Source organism: Hakea prostrata, chromosome 2 (genome assembly GCF_041222555.1).
Source record: "Hakea prostrata isolate BN-2017 chromosome 2, UWA_Hpros_2, whole genome shotgun sequence".
Classification (NCBI taxonomy): Eukaryota; Viridiplantae; Streptophyta; class Magnoliopsida; order Proteales; family Proteaceae; genus Hakea; species Hakea prostrata.
Window position 1 is genome coordinate 72,061,451 of NC_142601.1, and position 26,618 is coordinate 72,088,068.

General features: G+C 39.3%; 2 protein-coding genes and 1 pseudogene across 3 annotated transcripts; 2 read left to right on the plus strand and 1 right to left on the minus strand.

Moving 5' to 3' along the window:
* Positions 1–2,125: 2,125 nt before the first annotated feature.
* On the plus strand, positions 2,126–7,477 carry LOC149026257 (pleiotropic drug resistance protein 3-like; annotated as a pseudogene). The gene is given in 9 exon segments (XR_016171465.1): positions 2,126–2,199; positions 2,305–2,637; positions 2,732–3,023; positions 3,289–3,372; positions 3,513–3,646; positions 4,999–5,226; positions 5,770–5,941; positions 6,300–6,554; positions 6,873–7,477. The product of XR_016171465.1 is annotated as a pleiotropic drug resistance protein 3-like (transcript).
* Positions 7,478–8,349: 872 nt separating this feature from the next.
* LOC149026258 (clathrin light chain 1-like) lies at positions 8,350–21,965 on the plus strand. Its single transcript, XM_089146502.1, has 3 exons — positions 8,350–9,165; positions 21,012–21,165; positions 21,262–21,965. The coding sequence occupies exons 1-3, from the start codon at positions 8,696–8,698 to the stop codon at positions 21,724–21,726; spliced, it is 1,089 nt and encodes a 362-aa protein (XP_089002628.1). The 5' UTR covers positions 8,350–8,695; the 3' UTR covers positions 21,727–21,965.
* A 1,851-nt stretch (positions 21,966–23,816) lies between these two features.
* LOC149026259 (pentatricopeptide repeat-containing protein At4g37170-like) lies at positions 23,817–26,447 on the minus strand. The gene is made up of 2 exons (XM_089143280.1): positions 24,521–26,447; positions 23,817–24,299 (listed from the first exon to the last, which is right to left on the minus strand). Exons 1-2 carry the CDS (start codon positions 26,387–26,389, stop codon positions 24,279–24,281), a joined length of 1,890 nt encoding a protein of 629 aa, XP_088999406.1. The 5' UTR covers positions 26,390–26,447; the 3' UTR covers positions 23,817–24,278.
* Between the last annotated feature and the right edge of the window lie 171 nt (positions 26,448–26,618).

Here is a 26,618-nt window from a genome sequence, read left to right on the forward strand (position 1 = left end):
TAGAGGGTGTATGGGTGTTTGAACAAAGATGGTTTTTGTCAAGGGAGGATTTGTTTGGGGAGGGTTGAATCTGATGGATTGGGATTTGCTTTAAGGGTGGAAGCCGCAAAGGATCTGTGGGATGGAGGGTGCTGTGGCCTTGAGGGAAAGCTACGAGAGAGGTGAAGAGAATGGAAGGATAAAGAGGAGGAAGGAAGGAGTGAGGTGGTGGGACCCTGGGATGTTGTGTAAGGGGCTAAGGACAAAACAACAGTAAGGGAGGAATTGGCAATGGCACCAAAAGACATATAGGGGTGAGAGGGTAACTTGGATAGAGCAGGGGTTGTGCCAAAATGGAAAGTTGTGAAGAAGAAGAAAGAGATGGTGGCAAAACAGGGGTGAAGCAGGCGGTAGGTATGGAGCAGGTTAGAGGCCTAGGCCCTAACAGGGAAGAGGTGACAGGTTGATTGATGGGGGTTGGTGGCAAAGCGATCACGTTGAAAGTGGAGGCTTGGGGAGGTCCTTGCAATGGACCAGCATGCGAAGTCCTTGTGGAATGTTGAAAACCAGTGGTCATCAGCATGGCAGAGAAGGTATGCTGGGTGTAGTGACAACAAGTTCGGCACTCGGCAGGCACAGCGATGACAATAGCAGGCAGCCTATCAGCATCGGTTATTCCCTTGGGCAGCAGGAAGGAGGGATGGGCTCAATTCAGGGGAGAGCCAGAAGCAGTTTGCTCCTGCAAACATTTGTGGTGGTGCCTTGACTTCCCATGTCCTTGACTAGGTTCATGAGAAGATTGAGGGTGAGGGGGGGGGTACTACATCCAGCATTGGGCTGCAAGGGACCAACAGGAGGGCAATCTCCAATATTGCAGCGACAAGTTGGCCAGCTACAGGCGATGAAGCAGCTGTAGGCAAAAATGGATGAGCAGAAACAGGTTTGCAGGTGTTGGTGTGATGGCCAAACACTTCGCAGAAGGAGCAGTGGGGAGGACAACTGGCTTGTTGGTAAAAAATGAATCCTTCATCGTCTTCAATGGAGATCAGGGAGGGAGGAAACTCTGAAGCAGAGAATTCCACACATATCCTTGCAAACGACAGTCGATCCATCTTCAGAGTTCAATTGTCAGATCGTATGGGATATCCAAGGAGCTAACCAATTCAGCTAGGCAGTCAGCATTCCAGAATTCTAGAGGAAAACGTGGCAAAGACACACACAAGGGAAGAGTGCTGTCGTTGACCTTGTGATGCTATGAGGATCTCTCCCATTGGTGTAGGAAAATAGGCTTGTTGCCTGCCAACCAGGTGCACCCTCGAGAGTTCTATCCTTCGAAGAAAGAAAATTTGAATTGCAAAAAAGTCGTTGTCAAGCAGGAAGACATAGAGATTTCCTTGGATTTCCCACTGTTTGGACAGGGAAGTTTTGACATCGTCGAGTGTGGGGTGAGGCCCCAGAAATTGGCTGACAAGAGCAAACTGCCATTAAAGAATACCAGGTTTGAGGGCAGGGGGCATTAACAGAGGCTCCATCGTCAAGGTGGGGATGAAGCTAAGGTTTTGACCAGAAGATGGGGATTATTTGGAGGCTGAAAATAGAGACGACCAGGGGCTCAAAACAGAGCAGGAAGAAGCAGTAAGTGGAAGCATCGGGGGAGGATGCTGGGGAGGGACATCAGGACACCGATTACATTTCTGGCAACTCAGACTTCCGAGAGGATTTCTTGTTAGAAAAGAAATTGTATATTCATTTTGACATCCTGAGAAATATCTTCTTCATTATTGCTCCTGCAATTTCACTTTTCTATTTTTTGTCTTTGGGTTCTTCCTTTATAATATGTTGATTCTCTCATTATTAGTCATTACTAGCATATTTTCTTTCATATTACATTCATATGGCTTACATTGGTATATAAATTTTTTTACAGTCATATACTGCAAGCTTATGAGGCCTAGGAAACACTTAGGTTGGTACCTTGTTTAGGCTGGTACCTTGTTGCCTAGGACACTCCTCCAGTAATTTTGGTGGCCTATTTGCCTTAGCAAATTATGAAAAGAAGCCAAATAAATCTTTCCCAAGTTGTTGTACAAGGGTGAATTTCCAATGTCTCTCATTTTATTCATGAATGCTGCTACTAATTCTGCAGGAAAGATGGTCCTACCTTTTGAGCCCTTAACAGTTGTGTTTCAAGATCTTCAATACTACATCGACACTCCTTTGGTAATGAACAGAGACAATCCACTTATGTTCATTTCAAGGCATTTTCTTTCTGTAAGAAAGCTATTAGACAAAAAGATGATGTTTATTTCAACATTTGGATATTAGGAAATGCGAGAGCGAGGTTTCACACAAAAAAGGCTGCAACTTCTACATGATATTACTGGTTCATTTAGGCCTGGGGTCCTAACAGCGTTGATGGGTGTCAGCGGAGCTGGTAAAACAACTCTCATGGATGTTCTTTCTGGAAGAAAAACTGGTGGATATATTGAAGGGACAATAATGATTGGTGGGTATCCCAAGGTTCAAGAGACTTTTGCGAGGATATCAGGATATTGTGAGCAGAATGATATACATTCTCCTCAAATCACAGTTCAAGAGTCGGTTTTGTATTCTGCTTGGTTACGGCTTCCACCTCAAATTGATGCAATTGCAAAATCTGTAGGGCTTCATAAAATAATTGACTGTATATATACCCTTTTTTTTTCCTTTAAATAATCTGCAACTTAGAATTGTTTTGGTGTGTTTTCCATAGGAATTCATAAATGAAGTTCTTGAGACTATTGAGCTTGATGGAATTAAAGATTCCTTGGTAGGAACTCCTGGGGTTGATGGCTTGTCTACCGAGCAGCAGCAAACGTCTCACAATAGCTGTGGAGCTTGTTGCCAATCCATCTATTATCTTCCTGGATGAACCTACATCGGGTCTGGATGCTAGAGCAGCTGCCATAGTTATACGAGCAGTAAGAAATGTGGCTGACACAGGACGGACAATTGTTTGCACCATCCACCAACCAAGTATTGACATATTTGAAGCATTTGATGAGGTATGATCTCAAGTTGTAGTTTATGTAAACAAAATATGAATATGAAGTTTTTGACATGCCAAATGTCAAGATAAGAATCTTTGTTGTCTCTCATAGGAGTAATGATGATTATGGCATTGAGCTAGAAGTATATACAATGTTTTTTTATAACCAAAACTGTGTAATTGCAACAAGTTCTGATGTGCATGATAAGCAGGTTATTGAACTGTTCATTATTATTTAATTTTTGTTCTAACTTCTAATGTATATTGTATAACTTGTATAGTTGATTCTAATGAAAACTGGTGGATGGATGATCTATGCTGGACCATTAGGCCAACATTCAAGTAAAGTTATTGAATACTTCGAGGTGAGTTTTCTTTGACATCATATTTTTATTAATTAATTGCCTTGACATATTTTCCTGTATACATCATCTGTATTTCTATATACTACGTCTTAGGGAAAAGTGGTAAACCTTTGTTTCACTTTTCTGCATTTTCCTGCTAGGGCATATCTGGTGTACCAAAGATCAAGGATAATTTCAACCCTGCAACATGGGTATTGGATATCACGTCCACATCTGCTGAGACAGAAGTTGGTGTAGATTTTGCACAAATTTATAAGAACTCTGCTTTATACAAGTAAGTGTATCTACTATCGAAGCATTAATGTTTCGCGGAACTTCCTAAGGAGAAATATTATACTGACATAATATCGAAGGATCTGCACATTGGGATTTTTTTCATAATATCTTTTTATTACTGTACTTAATTGATAATTTCTTACCTAGGTGATCATTTCATAGATAGCTAAACAAGATGTTGTTACCTATTCATTCATACTCAAACACACACACACACAAAAGATGTTTGTTAGCTATCTGTTATCTGCATATTTTGGATAGTGTTCAAGAATTTCATCCCTTGACCCAAAGATTTTGCAACCCAAGTAACTAATTACATAGATAGGTTTCTGGGCCAAATGTATACACACAGGAACCATTGAATCAGATTCATTAAATCTTAAATAAAAGGACCAGATTAGTGAGCCTTTGGGTCAACCAGTATAGTCCGGGGCCCGGGCCAGCCCATGCATCTGGCTGTTTTTGACTCACTCAAAGCAAATCGCTGACGATGGATTGCTTGGTCAAAGTTATCTTTTAAATAATTTGTTTCCTTTTCTATTTCATCTTTTAGAGTTGATGTCCTCTACCTGCGAGGGTAAAGGACCGGCTCCCCTCACACTCCTCCATCACACTTTTAAGAGGCGGACTCACCTCTGGTCCTCCTTGTTAGGGCTCAAAAGTTGGGCAAGCTTTAATTCTTCCTTGTTTGAATATGCAACTTGGGTTTTGTAATAATCTTACAAGGTGCTGTCAAAATATGTATGTGTTTTTTTTTCTTTACCTACTGTTATTTATTGAAGGGAACCATATATTTTCCTATTTGAAACCTGTTTGATTTTTTAGTTGTATTTGGTCCTCACTGGGGTTATTTCACACCTATTTTTACATCAAATTTTCTTTCTTTTTATTTTTATTTTTTAAACAATGTATTATTTTCCAGTTCTTACTCATGTCGGGAGGACCAATGCATATCTAGATTTGATTGTGAACAGTGAATTGAACCAAATTACCAAACCATGTCCTATCAAATGTTAACCTGTCATTTATGCGGTCATTTTCTCATAGAACTAATTTTTCTAACTAATGACCAAGTTCTTAATGAAAATTAGACCAATAGGTTACTTTACAAGAGTTCATTAATTAGATAACTCAGCTTATTTCTTAGTGTAGTTTTAGGCTGTTCTGAGGCCTTCAATTGACTAAAATTTTGGGTTTGGTCACAGGTGTACCCATTTGATGAATTTAAGTTGGGTATTAGAAGTTGCATGACTGTCATATATTGTGCTAGTTTTGGTTGTTGAATATTTCATGTTAAAACAACCATCCTTTTCTTAAATAAGATACTAAGCATTTTACTCCTTATCTTAGGGACAACAATGAGCTTGCAAGTAAATTAAGTTCGCCATCTTCTGCCGCAAAAGATCTGCAATTTCCAACCCCATTTCCACAAAATGGATGGGGACAATTCAAAGTGTGCTTATGGAAACAGAAGTTATCTTACTGGAGAAGTCCTAGTTATAATCTAAGGCGATTCGCATTTACTTTTATTGCGTCACTGCTATTTGGAGCACTGTATTGGAATCAGGGGCAGAAAATGTAAGTCCATTACATTCAACTGAAATTTTGTGTAGTCTATAATTTTATGAGAGAACAATATAAAATAATTTGTTTACTGGAGCTTCTGTGGCAAACTGTGCACAACTGTAGCTGGCTAAAATTTGTCATTTGACTGATTCCACTTGAAAGGATAACTCCTGTATCCGATACTATATGTCTATCAGTTCGATATAATATAAATAGTGTTATGTTTGAATTGTAGCTGGCTTCATATATAATTGCAAATTTCAATGAAGAAAGTTGAACCAAATAATGCATAATCTATTATTTGATTTTTTAAGTCATGCCTACAAATTGGTTCATTTGAAATATAAAATTCCCACTTGAAACTATTTTCTTACTTTTGCCTCTATGCATGTTAGTTTACTTGATAGAAAGAGCATTTTAACTAAGCAAATGGCCTGATTTAAAAGGTAATAACACATTCAGGTTTAGTTCTTCTAAGGTATGAATAGTGACCAATATTTTTTGGAAATGATATGCAATGCTATACTGACATAGTTCTCTTTGTATTATTTTCAGAAACACTGAGCAAGATTTGTTCAATATACTTGGAGGGATGTATGTTGCTGTGCTCCAGATAGGCATAAACAATTCCACATCAGTTTTACAGTTTGTGTCTACAGAGCGTACTGTTCTTTACAGAGAAAGAGCAGCTGGAATGTATTCTCCGTGGGCCTATTCATTTGCACAGGTCTAGACCACTCTCATAAACTTCTTACTTGATTCAGTGTAGGTTTAATTTTTTTGGTATTTAACTTCCCAACCCAGATCCCAGGATTGCAATCACTTTTTATCTTCTTTTTGCTAAACGTCAGAAAAGATATATGTATAAGCACAAAACAAGATATAGAGTTAACATCTGGGCATTTCGGACATATAAAAGAAGTATCACTTAGAAATCTGACTTCCTACCTTCAGTATTGCCGTCAGCAGGAAGTCAGATTCTCCTACTTCAGGGAAATGGTCTTGGTATCCTCTTAAGGGTTAGATGTTATTATATTTTTCACAATAATTTCAGCTACCTCACAGCATTTGTTTTTGTTGTGTAGGTGGTAATTGAGCTTCCCTATGTCTTCTGTCAAGTTTGTATGTATGTGATTATCACATATCCCATGATTGGGTACCACGCATCAGCTTATAAGATATTTTGGTACTTCTATGCCATGTTCTGTGTGCTTCTCAGCTTCAATTACCTTGGGATGCTTCTTGTTGCTGCTACACCAAACATCCATATCGCCACTGTACTGTCCCCTGCCTGTAACATAGTGATGAACCTTTTTGCTGGGTTCTTGATGCCCAAGCCGGTAAGCCAGTTATCTTATCCTTTGATAAATTCATTGAGATACATTGATTTCTTATCATTTGATTACTTCCATGTTTGTGACTTCATTTCATGCTCCAAGTTTGGGGAGGAAATTGGTCGAATCTCTATGTGTGAATTTTCACAATGTTCAGGTCTGGATCTTGAGAAACTGAAGGCCACAAGTTGTGACCATAGTCCTGTCTAAATTTGCAAGGGATGGACTGAGTATTGGACGAGTCCTCAGTTCTATGCCTACTTGGCAAAAAAACTAGTTTTATGTTGAATCAATTTTTGGTTCTGATGCATTTCTTTCTTACAGCACATTCCGGTTTGGTGGCTTTGGCTGTATTATTTGGTCCCAACGTCCTGGACACTGAATGGCCTTCTCACTTCACAATATGGAGACGTAGAAAAAGAGATAATGGCGCTTGGTAAAACCCAAACAGTGTCTGCCTTCATCAGCAGTTACTTTGGATTTAACCATAAGAGTTTGAACACAGTGGCTTTTGTTCTTATTATCTATCCTTTTGCCTTTGCATTTGTTTTTGCGTACTGTATAGGAAAACTGAATTTTCAGAAGAGGTAAACTGTTGTGGAGCATTTAAAAGTTAAAACCAAGTAGCTGGAGCTATTGCAGTTATAGCATGGGAAAACTACCAATGTAAGTTTACAATGAAAGCATTTTTCTTGGCAGAGTTAATTTTTCCCTTGTAAAATGTTGCTCCTTTTCTTCCCCTCCCCTCTCCACCAGTGTTGCATGGCTAGAAAATTAATAAACTAATTGTTGGACAAGAAGATTGCATTTTCTTTGAGGAGTAAAAATAGGAGTAAACTGGGTAATTTCATTAGTAAATTGTACCTGGTGGATATTACTTACTCATTTAGTACCTGTGGGTTAGGGAGGTTTTAGAGTGACAATTTCAAGTTTTTGGACCCAAATTAATACCCCAAACGAATGGAATAGGAAGGCATTTTGTGAATTGAAATCTTGTTGACAATTGGTCATTGTTTGTTTGTTGAAATTTGAAGTGGGATGGAAAAAAATGGGATAAAAAAAGTAAAAATTTTTATGAAATTTCAGAGCATTGCTTATTGTCTTGTTTGGTTCAATGGGTGGAAAAGTGGGTAGATAAGCTTTCTCAAATTAAGCCTGCTAATGTAACATGATACTTTTTCGGCCCATCTGTTTCTAAATTCCGTTGTATTTAGGGAAACTTTGTAAGAAATTTGTCGAAAAGTAAGGAACATGATAAAATTAAAATTCACTTGTACAAATTTTCTCTTCAAACTCATTATGTTTTTTTTTTTTTTTTTTTTTTTTCTTTTTTTTTATTTAGCAAACAAATGTTTGGTTACATGAGTCTGGAGATTTCAAATATCTAAAGATTTCAAATCTATGGAGTTATAATTTATAAAATTAGATGTTTGGTTGTAGAATGAAATCTGTGGATTCATCCTAAAAAACTATTTGATCGACATGATTTTTGTGAATGTGCAAACGGTGAATGATCCCTTAAAGACAATTATTAAAAAGTTCCATTAAGTTGGCAAGCAGGGAGGTTTGCATAAATATTGCAACTTGATGAGGTTTACAAATCAATTAACTTGGAAAACAGGGAGATATGTTAAAATAGAAAAATTGATTGGAGAAAATTGAAATTATACGGTGCCTCGGGAGGTAAATATAAATATCCCTAAAAATATAGCTGTAGGATGGTAACTCTTCAAGTCTTTACTCGGTTCTCCAGAATTTTCACTCGTGAATTGTTCACAAACGCCTGAATTGATGATTCTACAAAGTACAAACGCCTCCTCTCCCATGTTTATCACCGGGAAAGGTAAAAAGAAAAACCCTCTCTCCCATAAAGTGTGACCCAACGTAAGAAACCAGATTCTTCGAGTCAAGAAAAGCTGGATTGGCTCGGATCAAATCTGGAACAGTTTTTTATCAAATCAGATCTCCATCGTCTTTAGCCATTCTGTCATTCTGTGAGATCCGCGAACTCATTTATCATTTCCGCGAGGATTGGAAAGTAAGAAAGAAGAGCTTTGCGAAGACTTTCTGATCGGTTTTCCTATCGATCGATCTACTTATCTGGCATCTGCAGAGAAATAGTTCTTCTGGTACACAGTAATTGAGAGATGTCGTCGTTTGATACATTCAGTAACGACGGCGACGAGGTGATGAGGAACTCAACACGTCCATTTGACGACGACGGATATTTAGGTTACGATCCTCGATTGCCGTCTCAGCGTTACGAATCTTACTCAAATTTCGCCGAAGAGGAAGAAGGCAAAGTGGAAGATGTAATTGACGAACCTCCACCATCGTCTGGTTATCATGACAGTTTTCCTGCTGAGGACGATGTTGCAGTTCATCATATGTCCCATTCTGTCGATGGGATCTCACCTTCCCCTGAAATGTATGGGTTCGATGCTCAGAACAACGATTATTCGTCTTCTCCCTTCTCTGGAATGCCCCAGTCGAACGGAAATGGGAAGCCTTACGACATTAGTGCTGACGACGATGGTTTGTTCACATCCGATGGGCCGATGCTTCCCCCTCCGGAAGAAATGCAAGAGGAAGGAGGTGCTCTTCGCGAATGGCGTCGGTGAGGTTTAGGTTTCTAGTTGTCTTTTGATTTAGACCTTAATTCTGCTGATCTGTTGAAAATTCTGGGAATTGAGATGTGTATTTGTTTCTTTTTATTTTTTGATTTGGAGTTACCTTTGTTATTACCTCGTTTCTTACTTACACGGTCAGATCCGCTTCTGTTCCTTTTATTATGAGTTCCAGGTTTAGGTTTTGTGGAGATGCTGTTATCTAGATTTTTCTGAAGAAAATCTTCGAACTCTTTCTATTTGTGATTCCGGAGTCTTGGTTTGCGGTTCTAATTTTTGGTATTCTGTACTGTTAAACTTAATGCATTTTATGTATAGTTTTGGTCGTATGGTAATGTTAAAACGCCAGATTTCACTAGTTGAATGGAAAAACGACCGACCCTAGAAACTGAACAATAATAGTTAAAAAACTTAGAAAGTCATTTCTTAATAATTATCACGATGAGCTGATATGTACTCTTCTGAAAATGTAGTCTGTTCTCTCATTTCTCAAATATGGATGCTCAGCTTCTCCTCTGTATTTTCATTTTCAATTGGTCGAGCTGCCATGAGAAGTTGTTGGCCCAATAAAGGGGTTTTCTGAAATCTGAGCATTGATCTTGGTTGTCGAGTATGAGAGAAGTCTCATCTTGTACAAGCAGCTAAATTATTCTTGTTTTGAAGTATTGCAGCTCTGAAATGCAACCTAGCTCTGGTAGGGATAACATTCTTCTTTAGTTTTTTTCTCTGAACTGTCCAACATTAAATGCAAGATTGAAGTGCATTACCTTGGGGCTTGGGGTGGAGGATACGTTATGATTTAACTAGATGGTTAGATTTATCAGATTAATTATTATTAAAGGCTTAATCGCTTGAAGAGAATTGTATCCATGGGTGGTCAAAGGTTCCCTCAGAAGAAAACTCGGTTGATTTACCACAATCTTCTAATAAATTTGTCAAGTTTGAATGATTAAGAAATTCTTATCTTTGTGAAGTTTACAAGGGCTTGTGCATGGCAGACAAGTGTGTTCGGAACCTAGTCCAGAAGTGCAAGATTAGATTAGCATCTTGGACTGTTGAATTACTAATAGATGAGTTTAGAAGTTATAGATATTATGGGGAGAAGAATGGTTAACATTGCCTGTATTTGAGAGACACGGAAGGGAAGAAAATGATGCAAGTGTTGGTAACTTTAAGCTTTCATATTCAAGAGACTTAAGTGAAGAGATGGAGTGGGTATAATGTATATCGAAGCATGAAGAAGAAAATTGCAACAAATAATTAGTGCAAAAATTACTTTACATGTGACCGACCACGTGCTATTGCTTGGATGAACGTGCTGTGGTCCACCTTGATGGCTGGCTTAGAGGAGTATTTCTGACATTCTTTTCGGTTTTCTAATTTCAAAATTTGAAGATAGACTTGAGTTTCTAAATTTTGGGTTTGACTGAGTTAGTAGTTTCCTTTTCCAGTCATTTAGTTTCTTGTTTAGATCGGGATTGAGTTGCTTGGTAATAGAGCTTTTATAAAAACGACTATGAGGCTGAGCAGAGGACAAAGATTGAAGATATGAATTATTATTGAAGTTGTGAGCCTCAGTGATCTTCTGATTACTGATGGGATACTGTATGTGGGAGGATGAAAGGCAGACAGACCCTATTTTTCTCACCCTTGCCCCACAAATTTATATTCCCATTTTCTTCTTATCCTTTATTGTTTATTCTTTCACATATAGCGGAAACAAAAAGCAATTAGAGTTTCAGTTATCCTATCTGTTTCTCCTCATTGTGTCGATCCTGGCTGCGATTGATTACTCACTGGTTTTCCCTGGTTCAATGTTGACTTTGTGTTATTGGATATCAGAGCTTAGGAGAGAAGGCAGATGTATTGATGGTTGTCATGTTCTACTTGCAATTGAAGATTCATTATGCAAGTTGGCTTCAATCAACACTTCTTCCATATCAAGGCTGGGTTTTGATCTCTCACTGGTTTTCCCTGGTTCAATGTTGACTTCATATTATTGGATATCAGATCTAAGGAGAGAAGGCAGATGTGATTGATGATTGTCACATTCTGCTTCCCAATTGGAGATTCATTATGCAAGTCAGCTTCAACACGTCTACCATATCAAGGCTGAGATTTTTTTCCCTTAATGATGGGGAGAGCTGATGTGGATCCAAGAATGAAGAAGGAAACAATCTAAAATTAAACTTTAGAAGTTAGTGTTGATTTGATAGTACCATATATTGCTGTTTGTATGTCTCTGTTAATGTGAAGAGTGTTGTGGTCCACTTTAACAGCTGGCTTAGGGGGAATTCTGAGACTTTTTCAGTCTTCTTTTTTGGTTAGTCTCTAATTTCATAATTAGAAGGAACATAGAGTTAAGAGTCTATTTAGTGTCTTAATTTAGATTGAGACTGGGTTTCGTTGTAATTCAAGTATTTTAAATAAGAGTATGAGGCTGAGCAAAGGATAGAAATTGAAGATAAGAAATATAGTCGAAGCTGTTGGATACGGTGATGGTTTATTGAGAGTCTGTGAATGAGAGGATGAGGGGCAGAGAGACTGACTCTTCTTCCTTTACATATTCCCTTCTGCTTTGTATCCTTTTCCGTTTCTTCTTTCTTATATATAAGAAAGAAGCAAGAAAAGTTTCAAGTATCTTATTTGTTATCTAGAGGTATTTGGTAGATGTTAAAGAGTTGGAGATAGAATTATATCCATCAAGTTTGAGTTGGAAAAAGAGAAGGTCAATATAATAAATGCCTATGCACCTCAAGTAGAATTGCATGTAGGTTTTGGATTTGGAGAAATAGATGAGGGAGCATCAGTTGTAGAACTGCCGTTGCTTATGTTATTTCCTTTGTGAATACCTTCTCTAAAAAGAGAGAGGCACCTAGTTACCTACAATAAATGGGCTTCATACCCACCAAATAAATTTCTTCCTAAGAAGGTCCAACAACTTGTTCTATAATGATTGTAAGGTGATTCCTGTAGAGAGCTGTTAGGGCCCTAGGATGGCGCCATGTGGAGGAGAGAGAGTATTAGGGTTAGTTGAGGGGTAATAAATAGAGGGGAAATTGAATAGCGAGGGCATCGAATGTTATATGAGTGAGTTTTGGGCAGCCGTAGGCTGAAAGGCACCGTGAGGTGTTGGGGGTGATTGGCACCATTAAAACCAGCTTTATCCTTGTTATTTCTTGTATTTTCATATTGATTTTTAGCGTGAATGGAAGGTTCTTATCAAGAGCCTAGCCATCAAGTACAGAATGGTGGTCCTTGGTTGCCTCTTAAGATAGTTGGTGGAGATCAAAATAGTCTTTGAAACCATTTGTGGATAAGTGGTCAAGCAATACTCATACAAAGGAAAGTGGGAACTTGTGGGAGACTTGAATACGACGTGGAAAGAGATGACAGTTTGTATGAAGAAGGTTGCTACAGAGGTGTTGGGGGAAACTGGGAAGCGAAAGGTGTATGACATGCTCGTAGGGAGAACTGGCAGTGAATGATTTTGTCCAAGCAGCCATTAAGACCAAGATAGCATGTTTTAAAACATGGAGAAGGCCTGAAGATACAAACTTGCCCGAAATAAAGCTAAGAAGATTGCAGGGAAAGCAAGGCCAAGGAAATATGATGATCCTTATAGATTGCGACATATCCTTGGCTGCTTGGACCTTTATGATGTCTTAAAACAAAGCTAAGAAAACAAGGGCAAAGCTTTTTCCCAGAACTGCTTTCTTAGACTTTCCAGAGTAACACCCTAAGTCTTAGATATTGAATTTCTTTACTACCTTTTTTTCCATCCAATTTGAGTTGTTTCTCTGAGAGGTCCTGCAGGATTGGCTCTTAGTTCTTCTAATGCACAACACTCTGTCAGCTACATGATCTACTGCATCGCATTTGTTACATAGAAACCAGAATTCAAAACCCAACCAATGTGGTTGTCACATGCAAGTTACCTCTTCCCTTGAGAATCAACTCTCTTATTTTCTTGAATACCACTTGTTTTTATATTCTGAACCTCAACCTCAACCTCAACTTGGTTCCATTAGTTCTTACTTTTTATTCTTTTTCTTTATTTTTTTTTTGGGGGTGGGGGTGGTAGAGTTCGGCGTGTTCTACTGTGGGTCTTAATGACATCTCCCTCATTTGGATGTCCTAGACACAAGGTAAAAATTTCGATCGGAATGAACATTTCAACCTTGGAAAAGGTCGAAAATTCGAGGTTTTGGTCAAAATTTTGACCGAAACTGGATACTTTTTTCCTGATTCTTGAAAACTCAATTTCGAGCCTTAAATGCACTCAAATTGATTTGGATTTTTGCATACTAGCTATTTCAAGCATAATAAACACTATAAACTACTAGTTTACTAAAAAACTACTGAAAATGTAACATCCAACATTCCAAGTATATAGTACATTAGTACATGAATCAGAGAAGAAGCTGGAATGTTATTACTTAGAAGTCTATTCTATTCAAGCCTCAAGGTCTCCCTCTTCCGTCTGCACCCCATACAAATGACAATATAACTCCCATGATGTTTGCCCCCTGACACGGCCTAATTAGAATGACAAGACCCAATTTATCATAAGTTCAATGATATTAATATTAATGGGCCATACATGGTCTAGCCCAACTTAGCTAAAGTTACTAATGGGCCACACTTGGCCCAGCCCAACTTAGAAAGAATACTAATGGGCTACACTTAGCCCACATTCTAGAAAGGAGGGAGATTCTAGAGGAATCTACATTTAGAAAGTATCTTGTCTCTAGAAATATCCCTAGAAATATCTAGACCCACTAGAATATTCCTAACCTTTAGACTATTGACACTTGTACTAATCATAACCATTTATTGTATCCTACCTCACCTATAAATAGGGGAGGGATTCATTTGTACAAAGAATCAAGTAAGTGATCAATACAAGTTCTCTCAAGGTTCTCTTTGAGCTCTAAGCTTTCTTCTACTCTATCTAGCTAGGTTTTAGGCTGACTTAGTGCAAGAAAGCGCTAAGTGCCGGCACGGTTGGCTTAGTCAATAACTAAGGCCGTGACACCCCGCCCCATATAGTTTTGGACATAGTCAAGAACTGCACCTCTGTATGTAGCCTCATCCACATGCATAAGATTCCCTAACGATGGGAAGTTGTGAATTTCCAAAGGAACTGGTGGTGGTGGGCCTTGTGGCTGTGGAATAGTGTGGAAGATCTGCTCAACAAATGAAAGAGCACCTTGCCCCTGGCTCTCAGGAGAAGGATAAGGATACTGATAAGGTCGCAGTGGCTGACTTCGATAATCGACAGTGGGAGGGACACCATAAGCTCCATAGGCCGCTCCATAACCATAAGGCTCCAATCGTGGCTGACTGGCCTGACCCTGAATCTGATAGCCAGGAGGGACACCATATGGTCCATAAGGACCATAACCATAAATCAACTCGGTAGAACCAATACTCTCCACAACAATATCATATGAGGACTCTGCAGGCCTATGCCATCCGGATCCTCTGGAGGTGGAGGAGTCTCTAGCATCATCAATGCTCATCGATCTCATAGATCCCACCAAGCTCTTGGCATCGGATGGACGGTAGGACCCATATGATGGCATGTCCTCTGTGCACCAGCCGTGCTGTCTCCCCTTCCCCTTCCTCGAATATGTAGAGGAAACATTTTTGCCTCGAGATGCAACTCCAGTATGGTTTGATTCCTGTGTCGCGTGGGTGAACTGACTCTCTCCTGTGAATCTCGGTGGTCGTCCCTCCCCCCCCCCCCTTGACTCTCACGTACTGGTGGTGGTGGTGGTGGTCTGTCCCTAGGATTAGCTGAATCCTGATCACGAGGTCCCACACCCTCCTTCATCCCCTCCATCATCACCGTCATCATCACCACCATCGTCATCATCGCTGGAGGCCTGAGTCACCTCATCCTCAGTGTCGGACCAGAAAATCAAATCCTCACTCTGAGTGGATGCATTAGGGTGTGGTGGTACGAAGGGACGGGCGAGCTCTGCATGTGGCCTCCCCTCCTAGGCCATGAAGCCCCCACGCATCAGCTCCCATCTCCTCTGGCAATCGACTATTGGGAAGACCTCCATCCTCATCCAGCAATCCGTCTCCACTATCCCTGATCCAGTCAACTACTGGGTTATCATCATCATCATCCATCTCAAATATGTCGGCCAACTCAATATTGGTGCTCTCTATCCATCCCCAGTCTAATATGATCCTCTCTCAATCTCATATTATAGTGTAGGTAGACAAGGTCCTCTAGACGCTTCACACCCAATCGGTTGCGCCTCTTCGAGTGAATGAGGCTGAAGGTGCTCCAATTTCGCTCACAACCAGTGGTAGAACATGTTTGGGAGAGCACTTTGCTTGCAATCCTACTCAAGTTGTGTGAATCACATCCAAATTGCAACCACCACTCAGCTGCAACAAACATAGACTCCAAGTCATTTTAATACTTAAATAACTAAATTAAAGATAGAATATAATAATTAAATGTATAACGAAATAAATGAATGAACTTACCCGCAGGGGCGGTTTCCCGTCCCGATACGGCCACAACACAACCGAAGCTCCCAGTGGCATCCCTAAAAGCCTTTTTCTAATATATAAAGAGAAAAAACAATAACTAGTTACTAGGTTAATGTGACTTAGTATAAAACTACGAATTGTGAATATCAAATGATTCTAATCACTATCTCACCTCCATAAGGATGACTGCTTGTTTAGCTGTATCCGGTTCGAACTTCTCTACTATAGTTTGGACAGCATCCATCAAATCTTGCATCATCCCAAGATTGTCTTTGTAATGGTACTTGGGATTTAAATAGTATGCTGTGTAAGAAAAAGTATGTCATAAAAGGGAATAGTTAATGCTTAATAGTGTGATGACATAATGAAAATTAAATTAAATACTAGACTTAACAACTCACCAGCCTTATGCAGTGGATGCTGCAACATAGACTCCCATATACTGTTGATGATTTGAAGGACTTTCTTGTTGCCGCGTGGGTGGACCTGAGCAACTTGCTGCTTCATCCTATCTACTGTAGCAAATATGTGTGCTAGAGTAGGTTTTCTTTGTTGATCTACCATCCTCAACACATTCACCACAGGCTTAAGCATCTTCACCACTATCCTCACATTGTGCCAGAAAGTCTCATCAAGGATAGTCAACTGAGCTCTCCTTCCTCCCACTGATGAAGAACCCTCCTAGTTAAACCACTCCTCTGATGCAAACATACTCCTAAGGCCAGTCTTCCTACTCTCAAAGCTCTGCAGTGCTATCCAATTAGTAGCAAATCTGGTTATGCCCTGGCCTCACTAACTCACCCCGACACTTGTCCCTCATCATCCTTAATGCATAGGTGTGGTTATATATGAAGGTGCTAACATGTCGAGCTTGGTCCACGGTATTCTTCACAAGCTTGACCTTTCCAATCTCCTTCAACATTAAGTCAATGCAGTGAGTAGCACAAGGAGTCCAAAAGAGCCTATATCTGTCCATCCATCAAGGCATCAAGCCATCAATACAAAGTTATAAAGTGTACATGTATATGTGTAATGTAAATATATTTATTTACAAATGAAAATTAATACTATATGTTTAGACTTTAGATACCTGGAGTTCTCCTGCATCTTCAACCCAGCTTTCTTGTAGTTGGAGCCATTATCAGTCACAATTTGAACTACATTTTCCACTCCAACCTCCTTCACCACTTGCTTCAGCAATTTGTAAATGTATTTTGCATCCTTCTTCTCACCGGATGCATCTACTGACTTGAGGAACACTGTCCTCCCATCACAATTCAACATAAAATTGATGATAGACTGTCTAGTGGGACCAGTCCAACCATCAGCCATCAGAGTCACTCCATAATGATTCCACATGGGCTTTAATCCCTTAATGTACTCATTTATGTCCTCTTTATGCTTAGGCAAATACACATTATATATCTCATATGGAGTGGGGCCCTGTACACCACTCCCAACCCTGCCTATCTGCTCAATCATATCTCTGTAGTAGGCCCCCTAGGCTGTATGTGCTGGACCACTATGGTAATGCGCCCATTTGGAGAAAGCCATCCCCACTTTCTCCTTCACAGTCCCCCATAAGTGCTTCAACTTTCTCTGTTTATGCTCAGGCCTCGCAAATAGGGCCGGATCATTGCGAAGAATCTCAAGATCCGGATCCGTAAGATGTCTTGAGGGGAGCTCGACCCCTTTGTAGGGGCCCGTGGGATAGGAGCTCTCCGCCTCACACTTTGAGACCTCATAGGGACTTGGGAGCCACATGTGCCTCCCATACCAACGGCCTTCTCTAGAGGACCCACAACCCAGACCCCCTGTTGCCTCCTCATGTCATCAATCCCGTGTGTTGCTCCCTACTCATCATCATCGCCCTCCTCAACTCCGATCGGCCTCGGATCGGGTCACTCGCTCTCTTGGCTCATCCCTACCATAACCCTCGGGATCCGGAAGGTCATCTAGCGCGAGCATCCTTGAACTCATCCCTCTCGTGTTTTCTTCTCTTTCCCTCTTTTGCTTTGTACCACTAATATATGAGGCCATTGCCCTCTTGACCTCTAGGGCGGCACCTTTGGGCACCCTGCTGTTACATCCCCTCCGTTGCCACCAGCTAGATGCACCTTCAATCTAGTGGCCCCACCTCCTCCTATTTATTTCTTACAGTATTACACTCGCGTCTTCCTCTTATCTATCCCGTCTGGCCTCCCATGATCCCAAGCTATGTCTCGACATCTTTAAAATAGAGTGCTTGATACAAAAAACACACACGAAGTATCTTGAAAAGCTCCACAATATGCTCCAAAAATGACATACATGCTTCTAATAATAACCTCCTATTTTTAAATATATAAAAAAAATATTTATAACTATATAAGTATTTTTTAATATATAAATAATTTTAAAATATATAAAATGCACACTAACTATCTTAAAAATATACACAACATGCTCAAAAAATTGCATACATGCTTCCACTAATACTCTCCTATTTTAAATTCAAAACAGAAATTAATTATTTTTTAATATTTAAATATATTTTTTAATTATTTAAATATATATTAAATACAGTAAAATTACATAATTAACAGAAAAAAAATTAATTCAACACCATCACAGCAATATGGTGTCTCAACTCTCACATACATTCATTTGAAGCTTATTCATGTACTATACATAAACATTTTTAACAAGATACATAATTTAGTAAATAATTTTTAATAACAGAAAAATAAAAAAATAGTAGGAAGAATCAAAAAATAATTTTGACACTACAAATTCATAGATCAACACTCTAAAGTAAACATATATAAATTTGGAAGCAATCTAACATGATTTAAGGCACAAATGAAACAAAAATCTTAAATGAAACAAAAATCAAAAAATGAGGGAGTTGGTTACTCACCTTGCAAGATTTGAGAAAATGCACAAATGGAGGAGCAAATCAAGTGTTTGAAGGAATGGAATACTAGAAATTAGGTGTAGAATGGGATGAAAGCAAGAGAAATCAACAAAAATTTCAAAATGAGGTCGAAATGCAGAGGGCGATATCGCTTGAAATGTCGAAACAACGTCAAAATGTCGAAAGTGACTCGATTTGGGTATTTTATAACCTGTGGAAGTGTCGTTTCGGCCCGATATGGTATCGGGCCAAAATAGCGATTCATATCGACCGAAATGTTGGTCGATACGAAACGATATGGATACATTTCGTGCCTACCACTAAATTTCGTTTCGATTTGGATTTTTGCATGCATTTCGACCATTTCGATCGAATTTTCTTCCATGCCTAGGCACCGCTTGAATTTATATGCAGCAGAAATTCCAAAGTTAGCGCCACTTGTTTGACAGTTGCATTTCTCATTTTACTGTGTACCCTGTGTCTTTTCGCATTTCCTTCTTTCTAAGGACAAAAAATTGAAAATCTGTATAAATGACTACATAGACAATAAGAGCGAGGGGGAATAGTCGTGAGCACAAAGTTTGATTTGAACCTGTAAATTGTAATTATTGAGCATGGCCTGTCTGAGAGCTTCCTTATGTCATGGAATCATGAAGCACTGTAGGGGATAGATGGTTGTACAGATGGTTGGGCCAGCTTGCTGTTTGTTTATTTACTCCAACTTGGGAAGTCTAGGGTTAATTTTGTGATAGTCGTTTGGGTCCATCCGTGGTACCAAGTCTTAAGATCAGACCCTTGCTTCTTAATGTTCAAACAAGTGTTGTCGTTGTTTAGTATTAAAAATTTGATCCACACCTCCACCTCCACCTCCCCCCCCCCTCAAACAAAAAAAGAAGCAACAATTGACCCTAAAATATTTAAACAAAAAAAAAACCTTTCAATAGTCATTAAACAGTTTGCTGCCTCCACGAAGACTCCTATATTTGTCTCATGAGTCATGCGTATGAAGCCCTGAGTTTCCCTAGTTACATCATACATGAGCTCAAAACTCTGAACTTTTAAAATCCAAACATGCAATGTCTCATTAATTCTTATTCAGCTCCATGAAAACCTAATTACCTGTCTCGTCATTCAGCTATCTTGCTTCTTAGAACTGCATCTATCACCCTCTCCTCCACCCTGCATACAGCCCCCCCCCCCCCCCCCCCCAAAAAAAAAAAAAAAAAAAAAAAAAAAAGAAGAAGAAGAAGAAGAAGAAGAAGAAGAAGAGAAAGAAAGAAAAGAAAAAAGTGTAGGAACTTAACCTAGTTTTAAAACCCCAAAAACTTAAAATGGGATTCACATTGAGAGTCAGACCAGAAAATAGTTGGAATCAGGCAAAACCCTAGAAAATGGAACCTGGTAGAAGCAAAAATCTCCACATATAGGAATTTTTTCCCCCTTTGGGGGGGTGTTTGTGATTCAAAAGTCTTGAAAATCTTGCCATAAGAGGTAGATTTTATTAATGTTCTGCAATTTTATGGACTAACAAGGAAAATAATGGTGAAAAATGTAGATCCAAGTGCATTAATGACCAATTCAAAAGTAGGATTTGAAAGTCCAGCATACTTAGAGTTGGTGTCGATCACCAGTTGTATGATATGCCTTCTAAGATTTTGTTTTCCTTAGCATCCTTCTATGATTCTATAAAGGATGCCACCATGTTGGAGGTACTTGTTGAGTTTGTTTGGTTCTGAATTAATTGATGGCCTGTTTAATTTTAGGGCTAGCTTTGATTGGGATTAAAAAAAAAAAAATCATTGCACATAGTCGCCGTCACAAGTTTCTTATCTAGGTCATCTGATCCTGATCAAGTACATTACAATTGTCTACATGTTTTTTTTCTTCATTTTTCTGTTTAATATGTTGGGAAATTGCTGCTAGTGATTCTTTTCTTTACTGCCACAGTCTGGGGACAACATTCCTAATCCCTTTAATTTTTTTTTTAAACAAATTATGATGCAAATAATAAAGGAAAGGGGGAAAAATACGTAGTGCGTGAGGCTCCTGCTTGTAGCAAGGTCAGGGGATGGTCAACTGTATTCAACCTTACCTTGTTTCCTGAAAGGTTGTTTCCAGGACTTAAACTTGTGCCTTAGTATTCCAAGAAGTGAGCACTTGACCAACACACTATATTCCAACAAGTGAGCACTTGACCAACACGCTAAGGATGACCTTAATAACAGTGGGAAGAGAAATAAATCAAATGTAATGTATGGATTTCTTAAGTCTTTTGAATCCCAGTACTCAATTCAAAAAAAAATTGCTTGTATGGTTTTGTCTTGTTTACTTAGATCCACACTATTTCTCATGGGTGATTATATAGTTGGGTTTTGCATGCATACATATATAAGGGTGGTTAACTTATTTGTCAATTGGTGCCAGCCAAAATGCCATTCATCTTGAGGAGAAGGAGAGGAAGGAAAAGGAGATGCGGGCCCAGATTATTAAGGAAGCTGAAGATTATAAGCAAGCTTTCTATGAGAAAAGGATACTTAACTGTGATACCAACAAAGCTAACAACAGAGAAAGAGAAAAGGTAGAAAGCTGCTGAAGCATTTTTCTCCAATTTACTATTTTTGTTTTTTGAATCCAGATTTCATTTTTGATAATATGAAAACGTTTGTTCGGACAGCTTTTCTTGGCTAATCAAGAGAAGTTCCACAAAGAGGCAGACAAGCAGTATTGGAAAGCAATAGCAGAGTTCATCCCTTACGAGGTCCCCAATATTGAGAAGAGGAGAGGAAAGAAAGAGCAAGAGAAGAAACCATCAATTGTGGTTGTCCAAGGTCCAAAACCTGGGAAGCCTACCGATCTTTCGAGGATGAGGCAGATAATCGTGAAGCTGAAGCACTCACCACCACCTCACATGATACCTCCCCCACCTGCACCTGCAAAGGATGGTAAGGAAGCCAAGGATGGGAAGGATGCCAAAGGAGGAAAAGGTCCTTCACCAACTACAGTGGAAGCAGCAGCCAGAGACGCATCTGCTGCTAAAGACATAGCTATTAATGGGGGCCCAGATTCGACTCAGGAAGCTCCTGCTGTAGTCAAGGACCAGCAGCCCGGTACAGAGCCTGAGCCAGCCACCAATGCATGATTTTGATGGCTTATGATGGAATGTTTTTGCCCTTTTCCCTATGAACTATGACGACAGACGGGCTTTACCTGTGTACCACACTGGTACCTTATCTTTGGAATGGTTTCTCTTGATTGCATTATGCATTTATAGTCAGATTGTCACGTTAACAATGACTAATTCATTTTTCGGTGAGACTGACAGTTTGGAATGGAAACTTTTTGGAGTTTGGGTGACTATAGATTTCTTTCACATTTTATCCCTAGATGCCTATCTCATGTTACAATTCATGCGGGGCTTGACCAGAGTCTGATCCCCGTGAATTGGGTTATGGCTTCTGTTGTGAACAATTTCAAGCTCTCAATTCCTGAACTCTTAGCCACTGTTATTTTGAGTTATGGTTTTCAGTTATGTTCCTGTGTTTTCTGGTATCATTTGGCCACGTGGAGGTCCGATTCCTTTACGAAAGAATTTATGCCAATTGTGGAAAAGCTTGTCTTGGTAAGCTTCTTATTTTGAGTGAATGAAAACAGAGAAATCGGTTTACCTAAGAAAAAAAAAAAACAGAGAAATCGACATGGACTGAATGGTATTATAAATGTAGCACCTCTCTGTGTGGATGTAAACGTAATAGGGCCACTGAGATAAAACTTGCTATGTTTATTTGCATGTCATCAAGTGATAATTCAGCTTTTACTCCCATTTGAATTCCCCATAAACCGATACAATACCATGAAAATTATTAGGAAAAAGAATATCCATTACCTGTGAACCATTGAAGAACAAGGCTTGCTTGGAAAAACCAGAAACACAGCCTTCCCACAAAATTTTCCACCAAAATCACCGGAAGGAATATCTGTCCGCCACAAGGTTCTTGGATGCAATAATCTATCAGAACAGCTGACACAACATAGCAGCCATTTGTTATAAGGATGGCCTCCCTCATGCTGTTCTATCATGAAAAGGTTTAAACCAAACTCTGGGACGTTTCCAACATGCTCATCCACACAAAGCATTTAGAAAAACTCAGTTGTTGTCATCAGAATCCAGTTCAGATCTCTTCAGGTGCCGTTCTATGCCCCCATTTTATCTTCTTGGTTATGGTACTGAAACATCATATTGAGAATGGAGCCTTTCAAGTTCCTGTCATGGACCTCTGGCATGGCAAACACTAGAGAACCTTTTCAACACTTTTGTTGTATCAAAAGAACAGCCAATGCAACAGGCTCTCCCACAATGGAGGATACTCTAAATCGGGATCATGGGAGGGTATTTCTTGATCATTCTACCAACTTAAAGCCACATTAGAATTTCTTTTATGTAGTCCCAACTCCCAACTTACATTATCTCTATTACCAACTGTTGGTGTTACTGAGTAATGATCCACTCTTTTTGGTTTGATCCCAGTCTGGTAATCCATGCAATAGTAAAAACTTCATACACTTGATCAGTTGCCCCTGCTTGAAGCCCTGACAATATTTAATCATTCTTGTGTAAATAGTTTATAATGCTTTACTTATCATTACGTCCACCAAACTCTGCGCGAAGACAGCACCTGCAGAAGAAAGATACTTATGCTTTGTATATGAATTTAATGAAAAAGAACTCAAAAGGAGAATATAAATTCAGCCTTAGAATTGATGAAAAATAGAATGTTAAAAGAAGAATATTAATTTAACCTTTCATTAGGATACCTTCAAACAAATACATATATTAGAATAACATAACTACTTTACAGGTACTAGGGGACTTCCATTTATAAAATTCAGAGGCAGCACAGACCCCATCATTTGTGATGGCATCACATAATTCATTATCTTGTTCTATATTCAAACGAAAAAGCAGCAATTACAACAAATCTCCTAGAAACATTAGTTCAAGTACTAGACTTGTTCAGGGAGATCGGATGTTTCCCATAGTGGTCATCCCTGTCAGAGAATTGGGATTTTTTTTTTTAAATCAGAGTATGATTCTCAGAAACACAACAATCCTTCATTCTTTTAACCCCCCCCCCCCCCCAAAAAAAAAAAAAATCCAAATATTCTCCAGGATACCTAAAGGTGATTGAATGCAATACCTAATGATGTAAAGATTAAATAAAGGGGAGTAAATAAAATCTTTTAGTATAAATGAAGTGTACTCGTATACTCCTTGTGCACGGAAAGATGCATTGACCTGTATAATCAATCATTTTAGACCTCTAACATCTCTGAGCAAGTATCATTGGAGAAAACAGTGTTATGCTGTTATAAAGGAAATCAAAAGAAATGCAATTGCAAACAAAGTATTGGCAATGTTGAACAGTTTGCCTTACAGCAGGTCTGCCAAGCAGTGTGTCCAGACCTGATCCTTGAAATCCAATATCTGGTATGATTGCAGATATACAATGACTCTATCTTCTCTGAAACAACAGACTTTTTTCTTTGGAAATGATCACATGCTCATTAAAGTTGGAACCGAAGATAAAGAAGTGTTGGTAGGGTGCCTAACCGGCAGGACAATACCAGTTGCAGCTGCTACAAATACCAGCCCCCAGTCATTGCACATAAGAATAATATTCTTCAAGTTCATCACTAGCCAGCAGTATCAATATCCTGAACCACAACAGGATATAATTGGGAAGAAATGAAAATCGCTCATTGTTACAAACCAAGTGATAAACAGAAATGGAGGGGGGGGGGGGGGGAGGGAGCAAACAAAGATACAACCAGACGGGAAACCAGACAATAAGTAACATTAGACGTCAGATGCAAAAACGCTTTTAAGGAAAGAACGAGTAGAAAGGCTACATCTAGTGGTAAACAAACCGAAGTACCTTATGCCCTTCTCCCACATCGTATAGTAAAAAGTATGTCTCAGGAATATATCCTTCCTCCTTCATTCTAATAGAAAGATATTCCAGAAATTTATGGATTTCTTCAGTTTGGGGGTGTTCTTCATCTCCCACCAAGAACTCATGGACCTTTCCTTTGATCTTGATCTTACTAGAACCTGGTAATTTAACCACCCCCTTGTCATCCATAGCCATTCTGATCTTCTCCACTTCGTCCCACATCCCATTGGTGGCATAGATGTTGGCCAATGTTACATAGGTTGCTGCATTCTCAGGCTCTATTTCAAACAATGCTTCAGCAGCTCGTTTTGCCAGTCTAAGGTTTCCATGAAGTCTACAACCACCAAGTAATGACGCCCATAAGAACTTATCAGGCTTGATTGGCATATTATTAATAATCTCTTCAGCTTTCTCAAATTGGCCAGAACGACCAAGCAGGTCAACTATGCAAGCATAATGATCAGTTGTGTATGTCAACCCATGTTCCTCTTTAATTGTACGAAAATATTCAAGACCTTTATCCACTAATCCAGCATGGGTGCATGCAGAAAGGACCCCAACAAAAGTAACATTATCGGGCCTAGTGCCTGATTTGAGTAGCAATTCAAAGTAATGAACGGCCTCCAGTGGTTGACCATTCTGTGCATAACCAACAATCATGGAAGTCCAGGAGACCACATCTGGTTGAGGCATTGTTTTGAAAACTTTTTGTGCACTCTCAATGTTTCCACACTTACAATACAGATGGACAAGTGCACTAGCAGCAAATGAGGATGGATCAAACCCAATCCGAGTCATGTTCGCGTGGACCTGTTTCCCAACATCTTCTGCAGCTTGAGACGAGCAAGCAGTCAGAATCCCAGCAAATGTATACTCATTAGGTTTGACCCCTGATGTTAAAAGGTCAGAGAACAACTCAAACCCCTCTTTCATCCTCCCACTTTCAAGGTATCTTCCTATCATCGTAGTCCATGAAACAACATCTTGGTCCAACATCTTATCAAAGATGTGCCGGGCCTCATCTATACTTCCACATTTACCATACATATCTGACAATGCACTCCAAACTATGTCATCTGAATCCAACTGCGTTCTAAGTATATGACCATGAATCTCTTTCCCACTCCTTAGGCACCGAAGCGCAGCAGAAGCTGCAAGAGCACTGGACACAGTGAATTTGTTAGATTTTAGATTGTCGGTTCTTTGCATTTCTCTATACAATTCCAAAGATTCCCTGGGCTGGTCATTGCGAGCATACCCAGAGATCATTGAACTCCAAGAAAAATTATCCCTCTCGGGCATTTCTTCGAATAGTTGGCGAGCTTTGTTAAGCTGACCCATCTTTGCATAACCCGCAATCATGGTGTTCCAAGAACACAAATCCGTATCAATCATTTCATCAAACAGTTTCTTGGCATCGACAAGGCTGTCACACTTTGAGTACATGTCAAGAAGGCGATTACAGATAAACACCCCAGGTACGAAACCATAACTCTTAATGTGGTTATGGACCCTTCTGCCCTCCTGAAGAGCTCGTTGTTGAAGGCATAGTTGTAGAAGGGAAGAATATATTGAAGCAGTAGGGCAGGTCAATGAATGATCTAAAACATCAAGGAGTTCACTTGTTTGCCTTAATGGTCTCTGTAGGAATAGAACTTCTATTGCTTCTTTCAATTTCTTCTCTCTACAGAGGCGGCTTATGACACTGAGATCACTGTCTGAATTTAAGAATAGGTTTTGAGCAAGAGGTTTCTTCAAGTGAGTCTGTGCTAATGAGGATACACATCTCCGGTGAATTTGAGTTAGACAAGTAGAAGCTTCGTTTTTCATGAAATATAAAAAATAACACATTCTTTCTGTCTACAGAGATGGAAGCCGATCATGCAGAGGAGCATTAGAAAAATGAAGGCTTTTAATGAAATACTAAACTTAGTAATCAATGTGGGTTTCACTTGACCAATTCTTTACTTGATACCGATACTTCAAACTAGACCTGTAAATGGATAGACGAAATTCACTTTCGAATTCGCATTTGTATTCGTTTAAAGGTGTTCATATTCGGGATTTCTCTTACCGAAAA